The sequence below is a fragment of the Lampetra fluviatilis genome, chromosome 2, assembly GCF_964198595.1.
Source record: "Lampetra fluviatilis chromosome 2, kcLamFluv1.1, whole genome shotgun sequence".
NCBI classification, from domain to species: Eukaryota; Metazoa; Chordata; class Hyperoartia; order Petromyzontiformes; family Petromyzontidae; genus Lampetra; species Lampetra fluviatilis.
In genome coordinates, this window is record NC_136276.1 from 310136 (window position 1) to 331554 (window position 21419).

At 55.9% G+C, this 21419-nt stretch overlaps 1 protein-coding gene across 1 annotated transcript; it reads left to right on the top strand.

Moving 5' to 3' along the window:
• The first annotated feature begins 6053 nt into the window (after positions 1-6053).
• Positions 6054-15987, top strand: LOC144937521 (sonic hedgehog protein-like). The gene is made up of 3 exons (XM_078864767.1): positions 6054-6669; positions 11297-11558; positions 15104-15987. Exons 1-3 carry the CDS (start codon positions 6364-6366, stop codon positions 15985-15987), a joined length of 1452 nt encoding a protein of 483 aa, XP_078720893.1. The 5' UTR covers positions 6054-6363.
• The last annotated feature ends 5432 nt before the right edge of the window (positions 15988-21419 follow it).

Consider the following 21419-nt stretch of genomic DNA (forward strand, 5'->3'; position numbering starts at 1 on the left):
ACTCACTCACCCACTCAGTCATCCACCCACACACTCACCCACTCTCTCATTCCCTTATTCACCCACCCACAGTCTTCATATGTATATTGGGACAGTGCTAAGGTCTACGGTGCAGGGTTTGGTGTTCGTAGCGGCAGTCGTCACAGCAGAGAGAGGGAGGGAGAGACAGTGGCGTACTCTCGACTTGTGCATCAGCTGACCACCGCACCCACTTGTCCGAGCCGCTCCCCGGACTCGCGCCCCCTGGTGACCGCGTGGACGACGCGCGCGGGGTGATCATCGACGATATCATGAATTTGGTATTCATATTTTGTGACTCCAATACGATGTTGTCTATTTTGCACTCCTATGGTATTTGTATTGTTTGCTGTTGTAACTTGCTGACCCGCCCCGACTGAACATCTGTGAATACGAGCTTTTCAGCTCATCGGATTCCTCCTGCAGCCTAAATACAGATTCTGATTCTGATAAGGATCGGCGATTATCATCGATAGTGAATAATGATGATTCCTGGTAATGATTATAATGTTTGATTATACTGATGACTAATGATGATTATGTTAATTGTAATATGTAATAATGAACTCGGTTTTCTGTAGCGCAATTCGCACACAGCCTCAAAGCGCTTCATACCCAGCTGAAGTTAGAGAGAATGTTCATCGTGAAAACAGGCTAGTGTTTAATTGACACAGAAATGGGATTTCACAATTACGGAGCATGGCTGCAAAAACCCTTTGTCTCCCATCGAACAACAACAACGTCAGTTTTCGACGATGGTGATCACTATTGATGAGAATTAGTGGTCATAATGCATTATGTTTAATGATGGTAACAATGATAACAATAGTTGATGATGATGATGATGGAGACAGGATAATCCTGGCGACACACCCCCTCGTCCGCTGTGCCGGCCTTCAATGCCGCTCGCTGACAGCGCTTGCCCCAAAAGTCTGTTGAGGCGACACGGACATATACGTATTTGTCTGTGTATTATGTGAATGTGTTACTGAATGTGTGTGCACCACACCCGGCTGCCTTTGTCTCCCCAGTGATGATGTTTACAGATTGTGCAAAGTACTGATTTAAGGATGAGTTGACCTAGGGGAGGCTCGGGACCAGTTCAGACATTCGTCTTTGGGTTCGCAGCGGAATTCGCTAACCACTAAACCATCGCTCCCGTACACGCACAAGCAGAGACACGCGCACAGACGCAAAAAAGAAATAGATCCCCCGTATAGCCTTAAAAGACTGTTGGGGCAAGTGCTGTTAGCGAGCACCTATGAAGGGCGGAACGGCACACGTGGGGTGGGTGGCCAGCAACCACGCCCGGCCGCCTTTGTCTCTCTAGTAGCGATTGTTTAAGCACAGCACCAGGTACTCATTTGAGGCTGAGTCGACCTAGGGGAGGCCAAGGACCAGTTCAGATAATCGAACTCGTGTCGACAGGTTCGTAGCGCAGCGCGCTAACCGCTACAATACCGCTTCCCATTCGCACAGACACACACGCGCCCCTGTACTAACTTTTTAAAGTGCCAACGATGGTGTGTAATGATTCATCTCGAGATGGGCCTGCACATCAAACCTCCAGCTTACATCTCGCCCCCGAGCGTGAAGCCACCAATGTCCCAAGAGTTAGCTGGCAACGTTAACAATATTTCGCTAGTTAGCTAGCAATCGTATTCTTATTCTGAATGGCTTTTGAAAAAAAAAGCAGAAGGGCTACTATTTTGTGATGAATGTTGTAAGCAATTCCACGGCAAAATCCGGGGCGGTAGCTCAATGTAGCCCGCTCGTTCCACCAGAATGCGCGCGTTGTAGGGGGGAGTCATCAGCGGTCCACGCCTCACGGTGCGCACCTGCCCGCATTCGTGGTGGAGTCCCGAATCGTCTGATGGGGCAAATATCCCGCACACCTGCCCAGTGGTGGTGCTGCTGTTGTGGTTGTTGGGATGCGGTTGAGAGCGGTCCCCACTGCGGTCGGGGTAGCAGAGAAACCGGGGGGGGGGGGGGGGAGGCTGCTCCTTCGTCGGGTCTCGAGTCAGGGCCTCGAGTCAGGGCCTCGATGGGGATCCACGTCCCGCGCCACGTGGGTGGCACTGGGGTCCTGCCCGACTCAGTCCGCAGTGTTAGCGACGCCTCCCCCAGTGCGCCCTCTACATCGGTGCAACTCAATGGATGTGTGTGTGTGTTACACTTATTTCGCACCGTACGTAACCAACCGTGATAATCAGAAGTTTGGAATGACAACGTCTGGTAGTTCACTCGTTTTGGCTGAAGCCCGACTCTGCTGATGAGACACCCGGTCACCTGAGTTCGATTACCGATTACAGCGAACATCAGGTCCCTTGCTTTCCCTATGTGAACCTTGTCTTAAAAAGGTACTTGATGTGATGTGCACACACGCACGCTGGGGAGACAAAGGCTGTCGAGTGTGGCGCTGAACACACCTTCCCAAATCAAATAGGTGCTCGCTAATAGCACTGACACCAACGGTTTATAGTGGTACGCAGTGTATAATGGTGCGTGCATTAATGCACCGTACGTGTGTATGGGTATGTGGTTATCGCGTTGCGCTACGATCCCGGCGACACGAGTTCCATTCCCGATCACGGCCAACACCAGTAACGATTATCTGAAGCAGTCTCGGACCTCCCCTAGGTCCACTCAGCCATCAATAAGTACTGTGTCTGGTGCCGTGTGCAAACATCGTCACGCAGGAGACAAGGATTTCCGGTTCTAATTGTAACGTGAAGATGATTGTCCAAACATCAAAATGTAGCAGCCCCTTCCTGTAGTGGAGTCTTGAGACTGGGTGAGGTTTCGGTGGACGAGACGAGCACCCCCCGCGTGGGTGCGCGTGACGGCGATGGGTGAGCGACCCTGATGAAGCCGGGCAACGACACGGGCCAGTCGACATTCTTCACGTGGGTCCATCAGCAGCAGCAGCAGCAGCGACGCCGCCTCTCGCTGCCGCTCACTTCACTGTGAGCGCACAGCTCACACGCTTCGTCGTCTCGAGAGACTCGTTCTCTCATTCTCTCTCTCCCCTCTCTCTCCCCTCTCTCCCCTCTCTCTCCCCTCTCGCTCTGAGATGACATGCGCGGTGCACTGGAGCGGGGCTTGGCGAGTTGGGGAGATATTGGGATTGGTGTGGATTTTGAAAACGGTTTTCCCCAGATGGGTTTCAAGATTATCACCCAACACAAACAATCTGATTCCAATCGTCTGTAAACGATTACGGCTCACGTGTTACTCTGAAGCAACACACACACTCATTGATAACCCCCTCGTAGCGTGCGTAACGTGTGGACACGCATGTACACCTGTCCATGCGTGTGAGTGTGTGTCCATGCGTGTGTGTGTGTCTATGCGTGTGAGTGTGTGTGTCTATGCGTGTGAGTATGTGTGTGTCTATTCGTCTGAGTGTGTGTGTGTGTTTATGCGTGTGAGCGTGTGTGTCTATGCGTGTGTGTCTATGCGTGTGAGTGTGTGTGAGTGTGTGTGAGTGTGTGTGTGTCCATGCGTGTGAGTGTGTGTATGCGTGTGAGTGTGTGTGTCTATGTGTATGAGTGTGTGTGTGCGTCACAAGTGTTTATAGGTGCTACTCGCTAAGAGCACTTACACCAGCAGCCTGTGGAGGCTACATGGGGGATCTTTGTCTTGTGTGTGTGTGATGGCGTGTGGCTACGCGTGGAGGTGTCGTGGAGCGGCGGTGTAGAGGTTGGCGCGCTGCGCTACGAACCCGGCCACCCGAGTTCGATCCCCACTCAAAGTCAATGCCAGTGAACCTGTCCCGTGCCTCTCGCTAGGTCAACTCAGCCTCAAATTAGTACCTGGTGCAGTGTGCAAGCATCGCCACTGGGGAGACAAAGGCGGCCGGACGTGGTGTTGGTCTACCCCCCCCCTCGTGTGCCGTATCGACCTTCAGAGATGCTCGCTGATAGCACTTCTTATTATTCTCTTCATACTTTGTTTTATTTCCCGTCATTCATGCAAATTGCATCTCGCAACGCTGTGTATTCATTACATGCACAATCACATTTTGTGGTAAATACCTTCAATAGTAATTATAGTAGTAAGTGAATTGCCCCAACAGAACCCCCCCCCCCTCCGTCAACCCACCTGACCCCCTCCTCCTTCAATCACCGTCCCGACCACAACGCCACCGCGGCTCTCTGCAACCTCCCAGCACAGCGCCGCGCTACGCACAGCGCCGCGCTACGCACAGCGCCGCGCGATATGAAGAGAGTGCGCGTGCTGCGAGCGAAGGGATGCGCTCGCGTGCGGCGGCGGCAGCGAGAGGTGGACGCCGCGTGGGGACGAGGAGGAGGCGGAGGAGGCGGCCCGCGTCGATTTGCTCGACCATTCCCCATGGCACACTCACAATGTTGGTGGTGGTGATGTGGGCACACTCACAATGTTGGTGGTGGTGTTGGTGGTGATGTGGGCACACTCACAATGGTGGTGGTGTTGGTGGTGGTGATGTGGGCACACTCACAATGTTGGTGGTGGTAATGTGGGCACACTCACAATGGTGGTGGTGTTGGTGGTGATGTGGGCACACTCACAATGGTGGTGGTGGTGTTGGTGATGATGTGGGCACACTCACAATGGTGGTGGTTGTGTTGGTGGTGATGTGGGCACACTCACAATGTTGGTGGTGGTGTTGGTGGTGATGTGGGCACACTCACAATGTTGTTGGTGATGATGTGGGCACACTCACAATGGTGGTGGTGGTGTTGGTGGTGATGTGGGCACACTCACAATGTTGGTGGTGGTTATGGTGATGTGGGCACACTCACAATGTTGGTGGTGGTGGTGGTGATGGTGTGGGGAGCGGTAGGGTAGCGGTTAGCGCGTTGCGTTGCGAACTCAGAGACCCGAGTTAGATTACCTCTCACGGCCAACACCAGTGACGATTATCTGAACCGGTCCTGGGCCTCCCCTAGGTCGATTCAGCCTCAAATGAGTACCTGGTGCGGTGTGTAAAAACATCGCCACTGGGGAGACAAAGGCGGTCGGGCGTGGTGCTGGCCACCCAACCCCCTCGTGTGCCGTACCGGCCTTCATAGGGGCTCGCTGACAGCACTTGCCCCAACAGTCTGTTAAGGCTACACGGGGGGTCTTTGTCTTTGATTGACATTTGGACGCGGTTTCAAAGTGGAGCGATAGAGTAGCGGTGAGCGCGCTGCGCTATATCCCCGGCCACCCGAGTTCGATTGACGCTCACGGCCAACACCAGTGACGATTATCTGAGACGACTTACCCTCAAATGATATCTAATGCGGTGTTTAAGCATCGCCACTAGGGAGATAAAGGCGGTCGGGCGAAGTGCTGGCCACCCACCCCCTCGTGTGCCGTGTCGGCCTCGGTGATCGCTAACAGCACTTGCCCCAACAGTCTGTTGAGGATGTATGGCTCATCTTTGGCTTGTCTCTGTATATATATGTGTGTGTATATACACACAGAGAGACATCCTGACCGCAGGCGTTGGACATTTCACGTGGCCTTAAGTGCACATAGCCTGGCACAAGCGCCGTGGTGACGTCACCGCCACTGAGTGGCGAATGGCGCTGGTGTATATATGTGTTTGTGTATATAGATATAGTTGTTGTCAATGTGTCTGGTATATATACTTATAAGAAGAGGAGTCGTTGGTGGGCTCTGTTGCAGAAGCGGCAATCATCGCCGTCGATGGCGCCCTCTCTCCCCGTGCCCTTCTCTCTGCTTTCTCTCTCCGCTCGTTCTCCCACCTTGCGCTCTCCCCTGCGAGGTCCTAGCCATCATCACCAACCTCACCTCTGACGACTCCACAGCCCTCGCCACACAGCCAGCAAGCCATTCCTCCACGGCCCCCACCCCGCCCCGCCCGCCTTGCCACCACACATCCATCCTCCACTTCCATCCTCCACATCCTCGCTCCCCCCACACACCCCACCCACCTTCCCCCCGCCCCCACGTCACCCCCTCCCCCCCGCGTCTTTCGGGGTCTGCGGGCGGAGACTGGCAAGACTAGAAAGTGACCAGGACGCGACCAGAACGTGAGTGAGAGCGAGAGAGGCAGAGGAGGAGAGAGGCACCGGCAGAGCCGCAGAGGAACGGAGCGACACGCAGACTCGTGCACGCACACAGGCGCCGATACGACTCAGGCGGAGAGAGGCAGACACACGCACACCGCGAGACTGGGATAACACGCGGAGAGACACGCGGGGAAGGGAAGGGACACGCCGGGTGAGATAGACAGAGAGACACACACAGCAGCAGGCAAGAGAGAGACACACACACAGCACTGGCCCCGAAGGTCGCCGCACCGCTGTTATCATCATCCTCATCATCATCCTCATCATCCTCATCACCGTCGTCATGATGCTGAGTGGAACCCGCGTGCTCCTCCTCGCCGCTCTCATCTGCTCACTCGCCGTTACTCCGTCCCGCGCCTGCGGACCCGGCCGCACGTACGGGCGCCGTCGCCAGCCGCGCAAGCTGACGCCGCTCGCCTACAAGCAGTTCGTGCCCAACGTGGCGGAGAAGACGCTGGGCGCGAGCGGCCGCTACGAGGGGAAGATCGCGCGCGGCTCCGAGCGCTTTAAGGAGCTGACGCCCAACTACAACCCCGACATCATCTTCAAGGACGAGGAGAACACGGGCGCAGACCGCCTCATGACGCAGGTGAGAGGGTCACCTTCGCTGCTGGCTCGTCGACATGCTGATGATGATGCTGCTGTTGTTGCTGCTGCTGTTGTTGCTGCTACTGCTGCTGCTGTTTGTGATGCTGCTGCTGCTGCTGATGATGATGCTACTGCTGCTACTGCTGCTGATGATGCTGCTGCTGATGATGATGATGTTGCTGCTGCTGCTACTGCTGCTGATGATGATGATGCTGCTGCTGCTACTGCTGCTGATGATGCTGCTGATGATGATGCTGCTGCTGTTGCTGCTGCTGTTGTTGCTGCTGTTGTTGCTGATGTTGTTGCTGCTGCTGCTGCTGATGATGCTGCTGCTGCTACTGCTGGTAGATCCCGGGACCAGTGCCGTGCGGGCAAGTCAGGGCGAGCCTCGTTCGCCCGGCGCTTTCTATCGGCTTTAGCGTCGCACTCCACGGGAGGCAAACAATAATACAATGCATTAATCTTTCTGTCGATCGAGAAGAACCACACTGAGTCTAAGGACACTTTTTCAGGAGGGTCCTGCTACATTTAGGAGTTTATGTTTATATGTTTCCAGCCAATTAATGATGAGCGTGTTTACGCACGTGCGAGCAGGCCGGAGCACCCAAAGAGAACCCGCGCGTGCGAGGGGGTAACACTCTATCCCTGTGCAGATGGAAGCACAGGTGGAGATTAAGTTCGCACTTGCTGTACTGCCTTCTCCCGCAAAGCCAGGGCATGGCACATGGAAGTACTGGGTTCACTGTGAGTGAGTGATTCCCGCTCACGCCCATCGCCAGTGACGATTAACTCAACCGGTCATGGGTCTCCCCTAGGTCGACTCAGCCTCAAATGAATACTTGGTTGCGGTTTGTGAACATTGCCACTAGTAAGACAAAGGCGGCCGGGCGCGGTACTAGCCACCCACCTCCTCGTGGTGCACTGTACCGACCTTCACAGGTGCTACTCGCTAACAGAACTTGCCCCAACAGTCTGTGACGGCGATACGAGGGGGTGTTCGTCTTTGTCTGTGCACGTGTGCACCTGTGAGCGTTGGCTCAAATCTTACCCCTCTCAAGTAATGAACGCATTCGTCAATGACAATGCGAACATAAAATGTAAAATAAATATATTTAATCGGCGACGTTTCCGACAATGATCCTTCTTCATATTCGAGAGCTAGAGAGGCCATCGACAAATGAATGATATAATAGCCGAATATTGCACCATGGAAATGTGGCGGCTCCACTGTGAGACCGTCAGAGGCCACTAACTTCTAATTGTAACCGACAGAGGCTGCTTCTCCCTAATAGACACCGCCACGACGGATCTCTTTCCGCCTGTGTCCACCCAGCAGGGCTACACGTGGGCACTCCGCAGTTAGTCGGTCGGCTGGGTCGGGGTGGTGAAGTAAGGTGTGGTTACTCCCACGTCTCTATCCAACTTGAAGATGTTTATATCCAACTTGAAGATGCCTCTATCCAAAATTAAAATGTATGTACCCAACATAAAGATGTGTGTATATAGTTTTTGTGTTGTATAGTGACATCTTTCATACAAATTTCTTCTCAAATTGCTGCTGTAGAATTTGTAACGCAGAGGCGGGAAGGAAGGTAGCCAGAACGTGGGCCAACAGTTGCCCAAGTCTCGTGCTGCTAAGTTGCGATATCTGCCCAGCTCTGTGGAGGAACGCGAAGTAACCAGAGGACACGAATGCGTGCGAGGGAATATTCACACCCAATCCTCGTACAGATGGAATCGAGATCACAATGAACCCGCTTGCTGTACCGTCATCATACCCTGGCAATCCAGGAGATGGACGTGTGTAGAGAGGGAGTCACACGCATTTTTGTAATGATAAAATAATTCCCCTTTCCCACAAAACCTTCACTGACTCCGAAGACTCCTTTTCAGGAGGATCCTGCTGCCTTGAGATGGTTGAGTAGTTATCTGAAGAGTGAGAGTTTGGCTTTGTGTGCCAGGAACCTGGAGGGCACCGAGCCACCCCTTACCGCGACCCACGCTAGGAATGGCACCGAGAGACGGGAAGAGGAACGCGTCGATTCGGGAACAAACGGAGATCAGAGGCGACACGTTGAGTGGCTTTGAGCAGAACGCGTCGCTCGAAGGGATGATGATCATGATGATGACCGATAGAAGAGTGTGGCGATGGAGTAAGAGCCGAATAAATCGAGAGAAACGCACCCAAGAGGGCGATCGCCGTGGAGATGGAGCGATGAGATGGAGCGATGAGATGGAGCGATGAGATGGAGCGATGAGATGGACTGTAAACATGGGTGAGACCGGGGGGTCTTCGCCAGACTGGGAGGGATGGCGACGACATGGGGAGGCCTTCATCCAGCAGTGGATGCATCATATCTCGTTGTGTTTATGATAAATCGGGTGTCCATTATCGTCTCTATCAGTACGGGAGCTCGTTCTTTGTAGGCGGGCTCTGTTCTGGGATGATGGGTTCCTGCGAAGGACTCCGAGTGCAGGGAAGCGTGACGATGTTTGTCGTTCACCAGTCTCAGGGATCATCTCTCATTGAGGCGGTGATGGTGGTGATGGTGGTGATGGTGCACTTCGGCTGTTCGTCAGAACTCTGACGGGCGGTGTTTTTAATGTTCGGGAAGGAGATGTGTACAATTACACATTTATTCAACTTGCTAAACACTATGTAATTGGCCAGACATCCCAATGTAGCGGACCCTCCTGTAAAAGCGGTGTTGAGACTCAGTGAGGCTTGCCTGGGTACATTAATTTCTAACTCGCATTGATCTTACTGTTACTAATTTCACAACATAAATAAAGACATTGAAAGACGGAGACAGACGCAGAGGCGCATACTCAAGGGTCGAACTCATCGGTGAACAAACACGACAGAGAGCAGCAAGGAAGGAAAGAGGGAGGAGAGAGGTATGAGATCGAGAGAGAGACACGGAGGGACAAAAAAGAGGCAATGAGAGAAAGACACATACACACCCGGGGAGAGAGACGCGCACAGACAACAAAAGAGACACGCACAGTCAGAGATCGAGGAGACACACAGCGACACGCGCACACAGGGAGAGAGTCAGCAGGAGAGAGAGAGAAGAGACGCACACGCAGGGAGAGGGACACAGGGAGAGATACAGACGACGAGGAGAGAGGGAGGGAGAGAGAGGGAGGGAGATCGTTTCGCCCGCCCGGCACGCGCCACTGAACGCCTCCAGAGCAGCGCTCAGCGATGCGCGAAATCGGCCTCGCGAGCACGGGGCGGGCTCACGGCGAGACAACCGATTAGCGTCTCGTGTCACGGACTTAATGGCCTGGAAGCCTCCCCGCCGCTTCCCCCTCGTGCCTGCCAAGTCGCCTCGCGGGGGGCTGGCCCTACGCACCGAGACCCCCTCTGGGCGACTAAAACGACCCCCTTCCTGTCGAGGTGGCCGAGTGGATCAGGGGTCACGGCCGACGCCGCTGGGAGCCTGGGTTCGAACCCGGGGTGAGGCCGCCCGCGATTAAAGCGGGTTTCCGAGGGCAGCGATTTGATGGTTTCCGCCCGGTTCTCATTGACTACAAGTATCACCAAAACAACACGAGTTGTCATCGTAATTAGCCATTTGTCTATCCACTGCTGGCTGCAGCCCCCCACCCCCACCCCCCCAGCGACATCCCGAACGATCCAGCGCCGCTCTGGTCCGTCTGTCTCTCTCCTATATCGTCGACTCCGATCTCATCGCTCCGTCTCCACAGTGGTCGCGTCTATCGGCAATCAGACAAACCAGACTCGAACGTCGAGTGGCCGCCGGGCTCCTCGCCCGGCACGATAACCGCTGCGCCACCGCTATGACGATCTATTTACATCGACACTCAACACGTTGTGGTCTTCAATACAAGTACGTCAGACGACGTTTCGGACAATGGCCCGTCTTCACGATGTACCTGCACAGGTGCTCGAGACGGCCCAGGCACGCAGCCAGTCGCGTCCCACGCGTGCACAGCGCCCCGCACGAGGGCAGCGACGTTGATGAGAAGCCGCGACTCCAAGTCGCGGTCACTCGCTGGCCACGTAGCGCGTTGTCTCGCTGCGTCGTCTCTCAAGCGGCATCATGACTCACTTGAGCGTGGTTTTAAACACAATTCATTGTTGTATCTGATGAACGAAGCGGCCGCGCATGAGCAACTTATCTAACCCGTCGGGCAGAGGCTGAGGGTCGATTGCGAGTTCATCCGACAGAGCGACTCGCACCAACAGCCACGAGGGCGACTCCGCGCAATGGGATCTGCGCGACTCTCCGAGCCTCTCTTGCGAGCGCCTCTCTCACAGCGGGGCGCGCTGCCGCGGACGTCCAGCGCTCACCTTGACGCCGGTGACCGACAGCGCGGGCCGACACGCGCTTCCATGGCGCTGTGCTCTGTCGGGTCGTTACGCGTATCGACACGAGCGCAATGGGAACTGATTTCCGTACGCAAAGTATCAACACCCCTGGCCCGTGACTCGTGCTACAGATGCCGCGGTGGCGAGGTGTTAACCAATCAATCCTACACACATAACCATCTCGACTAATATACAGGAAGTCATATGATTCCATCCCGACCCTGATCATTAAGGGGAGCAAAATCTCGACGTTTCGGCCGATCGACCTCCTCGTTCCACCCTTTGGCAGCGCTGCAAGGACCGGCTCAACTCGCTCGCCATCTCGGTGATGAACCAGTGGCCCGGCGTGAAGCTGCGCGTGACCGAGGGCTGGGACGAGGACGGCCACCACTCGGACGAGTCGCTGCACTACGAGGGGCGCGCCGTGGACATCACCACGTCGGACCGCGAGCGCGCCAAGTACGGCATGCTGGCGCGCCTGGCGGCCGAGGCGGGATTCGACTGGGTCTACTACGAGTCCAAGGCGCACGTGCACTGCTCCGTCAAGGCCGGTGAGCGAGCACCAGCATCAGCGGCGGCGGCATCATCGTCACCAGCGCCACCATCATCAGCATTGTCATCGTCGCCAGCAGCGGCATCATCGTCACCAGCAGCAGGAGCATTACCAGCAGTAGCAGCAGCATCGTCATACACACGTCATATTAAATTGCACACATACACATGGTTTTCAATTATACGCACACATGTAATTTTCAATCCTTCACACACAATAAGAAATCATACACGTATATTAAATGTTCAATTACACACACACGTGGTGTATTCAATGAGCTGCACGGTGAGGCGAGTTGGGTGCTAATTGGGGGTTCATCGATAAGCGGGGAGACGGCGGCGACAGTGGAGGGGGTTGGTGGGAGCTGGAGGAGGGGGTGGGGGCAGAGGGGGTGGGGGCAGAGGGGGTGGGGGCGGAGGGGTGGGAGCAGAGGGGGTGGGGGCAGAGGGGGTGGGGGCAGAGGGGTGGGAGCAGAGGGGGTGGAGGCTGAGGGGTTGGGAGCAGAGGGGTGGGAGCAGAGGGGGTGGGAGCAGAGGGGGTGGGGGCGGAGGGGTGGGAGCAGAGGGGGTGGGGGCAGAGGGGGTGAGAGCAGAGGGGGTGGGGGCAGAGGGGGTGGGGGCAGAGGGGGTGGGGGCGGAGGGGGTGGGAGCAGAGGGGGTGGGGGCAGAGGGGGTGGGGGCAGAGGGGGTGGGGGCGGAGGGGGTGGGAGCAGAGGGGGTGGGGGCAGAGGGGGTGGGGGCAGAGGGGGTGGGGGCAGAGGGGGTGGGAGCAGAGGGGGTGGGGGCAGAGGGGGTGGGGGCAGAGGGGGTGGGGGCGGAGGGGTGGGAGCAGAGGGGGTGGGGGCAGAGGGGGTGAGAGCAGAGGGGGTGGGGGCAGAGGGGGTGGGAGCAGAGGGGTGGGAGCAGAGGGGGTGGGAGCAGAGGGGGTGGGAGCCGGAGCGATTCGCAGGAGGAGGGAATTTCGCACCTGAGCAAACGAGGAGGGGGATGCCTGCCCCCCCCCCTTTCTGTCGCCATGTTTATTTATTTACTTGCCGTCGATGTATTCAGAGTCTGTGGAGTGAGTTTGTTTGCATGCCGAGTTGAAAGGAGCGATTAGTGACGACTCGGCGTGAGAGTTCGTGTCGACACACACACACACGCACAGACACATACACAGACACATACACAGACACACACACACAGACACACACACACGGACTCTCCTCCCTCTCGCCTCTCTCACTCGCCTCCCCTCTACGCGCTCTCCCATCTCCGCCCTCTCACAACTTGCTGTTAAAACCCTCATTCCACCTCCGCTCAGTGAGAGGTCGCTCATTCTCCTCTGCTGTCGCCACTGTCTGGAACTACTTTCCTCCCTGCCGCTCGTGCTCCCGACTGCCTGCCGCTGTCCAAGTCGCGGCTCACCAACCTCCCCCGTCTCCTCTGCCGGTGTCCGTCTGCCCCTCCCTCCCTCTCTCTATGTCGCGTACACATGTCCACGTCTTTCTGGCCATCGTATGAAGATGCCGTCGCGCATGTCGCTATATAAATACAAAGTGTAACTGACAATTAGGAAATGAAAGGATTGAAATCTACAAACATGCGAACGCCATGAGGGTTCACGAGGGGTGGCGTGGGCAAGACGGAATCTTACCTGGCCGTCTTTGTCTCTCTGGCGCTGTTATATACATGCAGTGTACTAAGTGCGCATTTAAGGCTGAGTCGACTTCGGAGAAAGAATCGACAGATTCGGTTGTTGTTCAAGGCCGGGAATCGAACTTCGGTAGGATCGTCACTCAGTGTGCAAACCACGGCACCTCCGATTTGAACGGTTGGCCACGTACGGTGCGAAAGACGTTCACCATACATACTCTGCGCCACGGCTCCCAACGTAGATTCCAGTGTCGTTATAAACCAGCAATGAGGAGACAAAGGCGGTCGGGTGTGGTTTTGTCCATTCAAACCGTTCGTGTGCTATGTCGACATTTCCGCATGCATGTCCACGTTCGTGGTCGCTGTGGATGTCCGCGATGTTCCAGAAGGGATGGACAGCTGCCGTTTGGCATGAGTGCATTTGAGTTTATTGTTGTAGCTGGGAACTTGCGAACACCGACATCTTCTCATTTGGTGTCCAATAAATAACAGCACGGGGGTTTATTGATTTCACTCGCAGGGCAGGTTGAGCCTGCAGTTCCACGCGGCTGCAATTCTCTAAACCCACAAATGCCATCCCCACCACCACCGGTGCACCAAGTAATTCGCCTGCCGTGGAGTGTGACGATGTAGCCGGTAGAAAGCGGCGGGCCATGCCCGCTGTGGAGTTCTGCTGCGCAGCAGCTACTGCTGCTGCGTCGCGGAGCGCGCATCACGAGTCACGCGCAGCCCCCTTACGCAACCACAGCGAGTATGCACATAACAATAATTTATTCATTCATCCGCCCATTCATTTGCTGATTCGTTCGCTCATTCATTGCTGTGTACACACGAGCACAAGTCCGTTTTGTGTGCGTCCCCCCCCCTCTCCGCTCCCACTCCGCGCCGCAGCACAATCTGTGCTCTGTCCGGCGAGCGCGTCTCGCAGACAAACACGGCCGCGCATTCCTTCATAGCCCTGCCGGTGCCGGGAGGACGGCAGAGTGGTGCAGCAGGCAGGCCGGGTGGTGCAGGGGGGTACGATGCAGGCAGAGGTTCCGTGCTAGCCGCTTGCCGCGTTCGCCCCACACGTGGCACCCATCAGCCACAACGCCAACGAACTCGCGTTTCACGTTTGGGACATTATCCGCTGCCATCCCAACATTCCCTTACGGCCCCGTCTCCTTGATCAATTCCAGCCCGCAGCAACGTTTGCTACCGAAGAGGCGAGAGATTTCACGTTGATTTTATGTTCCAGTTCAGCGTTGCGCTTCCTCTCTGTGGGCTGCGCTGCTGGGTGCCGCGTCACCCCCAGGCGAGGGAGTTCGCCCGGCGCGCGGAGCTCGGGAGAAGCCGCCGCGCACCGATCTGCGAAGCCCCTTGTATCCGTGCCGTTCGGGTCAGAGTGTTGGTCCCCGTCGTCAATCAAACTGAAAGTTCGCTCGGACAGAGCTGGACACTCGCCCAACTAGGTGTGGGGGGCGGGTGTGGGGGGGGGCTGAGAGAAGTCAACCCTCGACGGGGCGCGCGGGAAGCGCTGCTTTTGTGTTACGCGAGAGCTCCCAACAGATTTGTCTGCTGGGACAAAAAGGACGCTGAAGATCTCGTTGCGTCCGTTTTGAACTCCGCTGGCACTACCGGGAGAGTTGGTTAGGCCACTGCTGGATAAAGACTTCCCCTCCACGCCGTGTTAGTTGTAGGGGTTGTACCATACTTCACCACGACGGTGAGAGCGGCTTGGTGAAAGCGAGAGGGGGGGGGGGGGCGCGGTTGGCGTTCAAACATCCCGAGCCATTGGCCATGGGGTCCCAGGTTCATATCGCAGTGCGCTAATCACTGCGCCACCGTTCCATCTGTTTATCACTTAAACGCAACAACTCTCGCTTTACCCCTCCCCTGCCCTGGGGGTGTCCGTCTCCCGTCCCTGCAGAGAACTCGATCGCCGCAAAGTCTGGGGGCTGCTTCCCCGGGGACTCGCGCGTCTTCGTCGAGGGCGGCCGATCCAAGCGGCTCCGGGACCTGCGGCCGGGAGACCGCGTCCTGGCGGCCAGGGGGCCCGGTTCGCGCCCCGTCTACAGCGACTTCCTCCTCTTCCTCGACCACGAACCGCACCGCCGGCGACTCTTCCTCTCCGTGAAGACGGCGGCGCCTGCGCGCACGCTCCTGGTCACCCCCGCGCACCTCGTCTTCGCCGCCAACTCGAGCGACCCGCGGCACGCGAGGCCCGTGTTCGCCAGCAGGGTGCGGCCGGGCATGCACGTGTTCGTGCTGGACGGCGACGAGGTGACGACGTCCGGTGATGACGATCACGAGGAGGAGGAGGAGGATCGTCGCGGTCGCGATGGCGGTGCGCGTCTGCGTGCCGCGCGCGTGGAGCGCGTAAGCTGGGTGGAGGCGTGGGGCTCGCGGGCCCCGCTCACGGCTCACGGCACGCTGGTCGTGGACGGCTTCCTCGCCTCCTGCTACGCCGCGGTGGAGCTGCACGACTGGGCCCACGCCGCCTTCGCGCCTCTTCGTGCGGCGCACGCGGCCGCCAGGGCCGCGCAGTGGCTCTTGGGTCGGGCGGCCTCGCCCGGGGTCACCGAGTCGCCAGAGGAGGAGGCGGAGGAGGAGGGGGAGGAGGAGGGGGAGGAGGAGGGGGAGAGCAGATTCCTCGGTCGGGACTCTCGGTTCCCCGGCAACTGTAGCGGCGCGCTGGATGCGAGGAGCGCGCACATCCACTGGTACTCGCGACTGCTGTACGGACTGGGTCGCCTGGTGTTGCACGACGACAGATACCACCCGCTGGGCATGGAGCTAGAACCCTGCAGCTAGAGCCGGGGTAATGCTGGTGGCGGTGGTGGTGGTGGTGGTGGTGTTTGTGGTGGTGGTGGTGGTGGTATAATACTTATGTGTATGGCTGGTGTTGTCGACTGTGTCGTGAGAACGAATCTGTTCCACCCCTGCAGCATCTGTCCCTTCCCCCGTCACTGTCTCTCGCACACCAGTGCGTGCATATGCACACACACCAGTGCGTGCATATGCACACACACCCATTCATGCATGGACAAGTTCCTATTGACACGCAAACATAAATATGTACATAGGCACTTCATACATACATACATACACACGCGCGCACTAATCAGCAACTAAGCGAATTAGCCCCTCCCCCTTGCTCTTACATTCACACGTTAGATGACACGCACGCATGTCCTACAGAATACTTCCTTGTGCATTGCACACGGGCGCGCGCACACACACACACAGGAAAACAGACAAATACAAAGATCCCCGGTATAGCCTTAAATACTGTCAGAGCAAGTGCTGTTAGCGAGCATTATTAAAGGCAGGTGTGACACACGAGGGGGTGGGTGGCCAGCACCACTCCGCCTCTGTCTCCCCAGTGGCGATGTTTACACACCGCACCAGGTACTCGCTTGAGCCTGAGTCGACCTCGGAGAGGCCTTAGGACCGGTTCATATAATCACTGCGGTGCCGCTCCCCACAGTTTCACACGCACACACACGTACACACGTCCGTTTACACACGGAGTTAGACTGAGCCACTGGACAGAACAACAACAACTGCCATTCGCCACTAAGTGGCGGTGACGTCACCACGACGCTTGTGCCAGGCTATGTGCACCTTGAGGCCACGTGAAGTGTCGAACGCCCGCTGGCAGGAGGTCACGGGGCAGACCAAGGTGCCACGGGTCGACTGACTGAGATGACTGGCTGATGCACCACCTGTGCCCCCTACTGTGCCAACTTGCTGTGCTTTAGCCACAAGGCGCTCCGCTCGTTGTTGTGAACGTCGCTCCTTCGCTCTCCGTTGTTATAGGAGAGCGACTGCCTCCAACTGCCCAGTCCATTCAGCTCCACATCCTCCTGTACCACATCACTCCATCTCTTCTCTAGCCCGTGCCGCGCCAGTTTAGCCCCCTCTATCCGGCGAAACAGAAGTTGTTTGGGCATGCGGTTCCTGGGCATGCGGGCTACATGACCCAGCCAACGCAGCCTTGCCTGCTGGAGGAGCTCACCGATGGGACTTTGCCCAGATCTTTCAAGGATTTGTGAGCTCCTCACACAATCCAGCCTGGTTAAACCCAGAATGAATCGTAGGCAGGCCATCCTAAATGTTTCCAACCGGCGAAGATGCTCCATTAGGGGGGTCCACGTTTCGCAAGCGTAGAGAAGGGAGGGAATGACCATAGCCAAACAGACCAGGTAGCTTCCACACAGCGTTACGCAACCGATGAAAAAATAATGCCGTTCGACTGATTCTGAGTGAGACCTCTGCTGTCAAACCAGAGCCGGTCATGAGCACACTGCCCAGATATGGGAAACTCTCCACTCTCTCCACAACTTCCCCAGCACTGATTGAGAGTTGTGGGGGTGGAGTGCCCGATGGTACAAAATACCCAGGCAGGTGCTTAGTTTTGGTGGGGCTAATGGTAAGGCCCCACCTCTTAGTGGCATGCTCCAGTTTCAGCAGCAGCGCCTCCAACTCCTCCTCTGAGTGAGCGGAAATTACCAGATCAGCCCTTGACCGCACCCGGGCATCGATCAGCTTCCCATTGTATCTGTACCAGATGGAAATTCTTCTGGTACAGCCATCAAAGGCTTCACGAACTACGTGGTCGATAAAGATGTTAAATAATGTTGGAGCCAAAGGACATCCCTGTCGTACCCCAAGGTGAACAGGGAATGGCTCCGACTCCCGGCCAAGTAGTTTTACCCGGGCCCGCTCACCATCATGAAAGTCCTTAATGATCGTGAGCAGAGGGTCAGGGACTCCGAAAGCACGACGAACAACCCAGAGCCCAGGCCTACTGATGGTATCATAGGCCTTGACCAGGTCAATAAAGCAGAGATGTAGGTCTTGTTGGAATTCCCTACACCTCTGTTGTAGCAAACTGACAGAGAATATGGCATCTGTGCAGGACCGCCCTTTCCTGAAATCACATTGGGGCTCCGCAAGCCTCTCCTCAGCATGCCTGGCAAGGCGATGTTGAATAATCCTTGCCAGGACCTTTCCCGGCACACTGAGGAGTGAGATGCCCCTGTAGTTGTTACAGTCTGTGCGGTCCCCCTTCGTACAGAAAGGGAGGCACATACACCCACGGACTCACACTCAGCCACAAAGATCTCCCGTGTAGCGAGCACCTAGTAAGGTCGGCACGCGCACAAGCGGCACTGTTAGGTCAAGTAATACACAAAGACGAAGATCCTCCATATAGCCTTTACCAAACTGTTCGGGAAAGGTCTCTAGCGAGCACCGAGTTAATACACGCACACATCCACAAGCACAAAGGTCCTCTTACAGGCTGAATACATGCTGTCAGCGAGCACCTATGCAAGGGTTAACTCGGCACAACTGGGAATTATTTGGATTTAGTGTCTCCACAGCCCATTTGTTGGTAGTTATATACTAGTTTGACCTACGGCACATATATACACAGTAAATATACCGTGTCTATATATACCGTGTACTGTCGCTTCATGTGGGTGTGATGGTAGTGAGAACATACGAAAGGATCATCTGATAGTAACTACATCCAGCAAAGACAAAGGTCCCCCGTATAGACTGTTGGGGCAAGGGTTCTAGGTGAGCGCCTATGAGGGTCAACACAGCACACGAGGTGGTGAGATCGATGGCTCCACGCCCGGCCGTCTTTGTCTCCCCAGTGCTGATATTTTACACACCGCACCAGGTACTCATTTGAGGCTGAGTCGATCTAGGAGAGGCCCAGTATCGGTTACATATGCGCCACTGGTTTTGGCTTTGAGCGGGAATCGAACCCGTGTCGCGCAGCCTATGAACAGACACCCACATCCACAAGCATATATATAATAAAACCATTGCGTCGAACATGATCACACACACACATACACGCGCCCACTCAGTGACACACACACACCACACACGTCACACTCTGCACCGTCCCTCAACGCCATCCATCACGACATGAAATCGTGAATTTTCCCCGAGAGGACACGGCCAAATATCGACGACGGTCACTCAAAAACTCGCTCGCGTGTTTACCATACACGCGCAAGTGTTCACTACACACCAACGTGTTCACTACACACGCACGGACACGACGAGGTGCACTGACGCACGCTCTGCGCAGCGTGTATGTTGGGAAGAGAAGTAGTGGTAACCATCACACAGTGGTACTGGTGTAGAAGTGGTAACCATCACACATTGGTACTGTTGTAGTAGTGGTAACCATCACACGATTGAGGCGTCGGTGCCGCTGGTGGCCACTGCCAAGCACGCGGCAGGCCGCACAGCCCGCGGAGAGCAGACAGCAGGCGCGTGACGACGCGTCGAGTGGTCTCTGTTCGCATCGATTCATATCGCAGGTCACGATGCTTCACAGCGAATCCATTCGTGCTCGTGTTATGCATCGGGTTCCCGTGCAGCCGCTCGTGGCCGCTACATTCGCTAAACAAAAATTAATCTGTGAATTGTATTGCGACCCTGAAGCGGGGTTATTAATTTAAGTCGCCTAGTACCGGATCAGATTTCACTCAACATTGATGTTCGCCTTGGCCGTGAATCGGACTCGGCTACCAGCAGCGGCGAGTGATACCTAATGTTAGCCGTGACGGAGGCGTGCTGAATAGTCACACCCCTCTGGTTAGAGACCCATTTGTTCATTTGACGGTACCTGCGGGTTTGGTAACGAGCCCGTGTCTGACCCAGCAATGATTCGGGGTGGCCGCTCAGCGTGGAAAGCTGTGAGGGTTCGCCCCAACGCACGCGCATGCGGGTAGAGGGCTCGCGGGCTTTTGACGCAGTGTCACGCATGCGTCATACAGCGCGCATGCTGCAGGTAACGCTCACACGCGCGAGGCACGTGACGATTCGCATGTAGATGAAGTTTCGCTGTACAATGCTTTATTTGGTTCTCCACTGCACAACCGAGTCGCGCCGGGGCCATTTCGAGACATCCCGACGAGGACACAGGAGGGGCGAGGTTGTTGTTGTTGTTGTTGTTGTTTTTGTTGTTGTTGTTGCTTGTGGCCACTGACGAAGTCGTGCCGCTAACGCGACACGCAATGAACGAGCCGCGCTATATGTAGATGAGGCGGGGATGCTGTATCCCCTTGGCCTACTGACTTACATCGCACGTAATGAACACCTAATTAGCCGCTGGCCCTATTTGACCACAAGCCAGATTAAGACGTATTTTAGTGAGGCCAGCATATCACGGTTTAGTTCCAGCTGGAAACGGAACATAGGCATTGGAAAACAACCCGTACCGTGAGGGTCCGGCGTTGGCTCGGCTCGGATGTGCCAGTGGAAGAGGCGTACGCGTCCATATGGCTGTGTAACAAATGTGCTGTTGGAGTTGGAGACACTGCGGGAGGAGCGCGTTATTGCTTTGATCACGTGCCCGCTGGCATCAAACTAATCAACGACAAAATATTCCCTTAAGTTTCCTATTTGAATCAGCGATAAATAAGGAAGAGTTTCACTTAAGGGATCAGATCCACACGTGAATGAAACTATGTGTACGTGTGCATGTGTGTATTATGTACTTGTGTACGTGTGTGCACGTGTGTGTGTGACAAAGGCGGTCGGGAGTGGTGCTGGTCACACCACCCCCTCGTGCGCCTTGCCTGCCTTCTAAGGTTCTCGCGAGCAGCCCTTGCCCCAAATAACTGGTTAGATTCCACACGGGGGACCTTTGTCTTTGTATGCTTGCGTGCCCTTGAGGGAACAGTGGTGCCAAGGTTAGCGCACTATGCTACGAACCCGGCGCGCCTGAATTCAATTCCCTGCTTCCCCTTAAAATGAGTACCTGGTGCACCAGCATTGGGGAGGAGGCAAAGGGAGCCGAGAGTGGTCCTGGCCACCCACACCATCGCGTACGCCGGCTACCATTTGTGTGTGCTCGCCAGCAGCACTCAGCCCAACAGTCTGTACGGCAATAAGGAGGATCTTTGTGTTGTTGTGAACGTGTGTGCGCTGGTACCCGTGTGTCTGTGTGTGCCTGGGTGTGTGAGCATGCTAGTATCTCTTTGGGGAGAGCGGCAGTGTCGTGGTTAGCGCGCTACGAACCTGGCGATCCAAGTTCGATTCCCGCTCACGACCAACACCAGTGACGAATATGCGACCCGGTCCTGGGCCTCCCCGAAGTCGATTCGCCGCAAATCAAAGTACACGATGCCACATGTGTAAACGTCGCCACCACATACGTTGATATATGTGCTATAAGGCAGTGTTGTTGTTGATGAATGAGTTGAATGTGT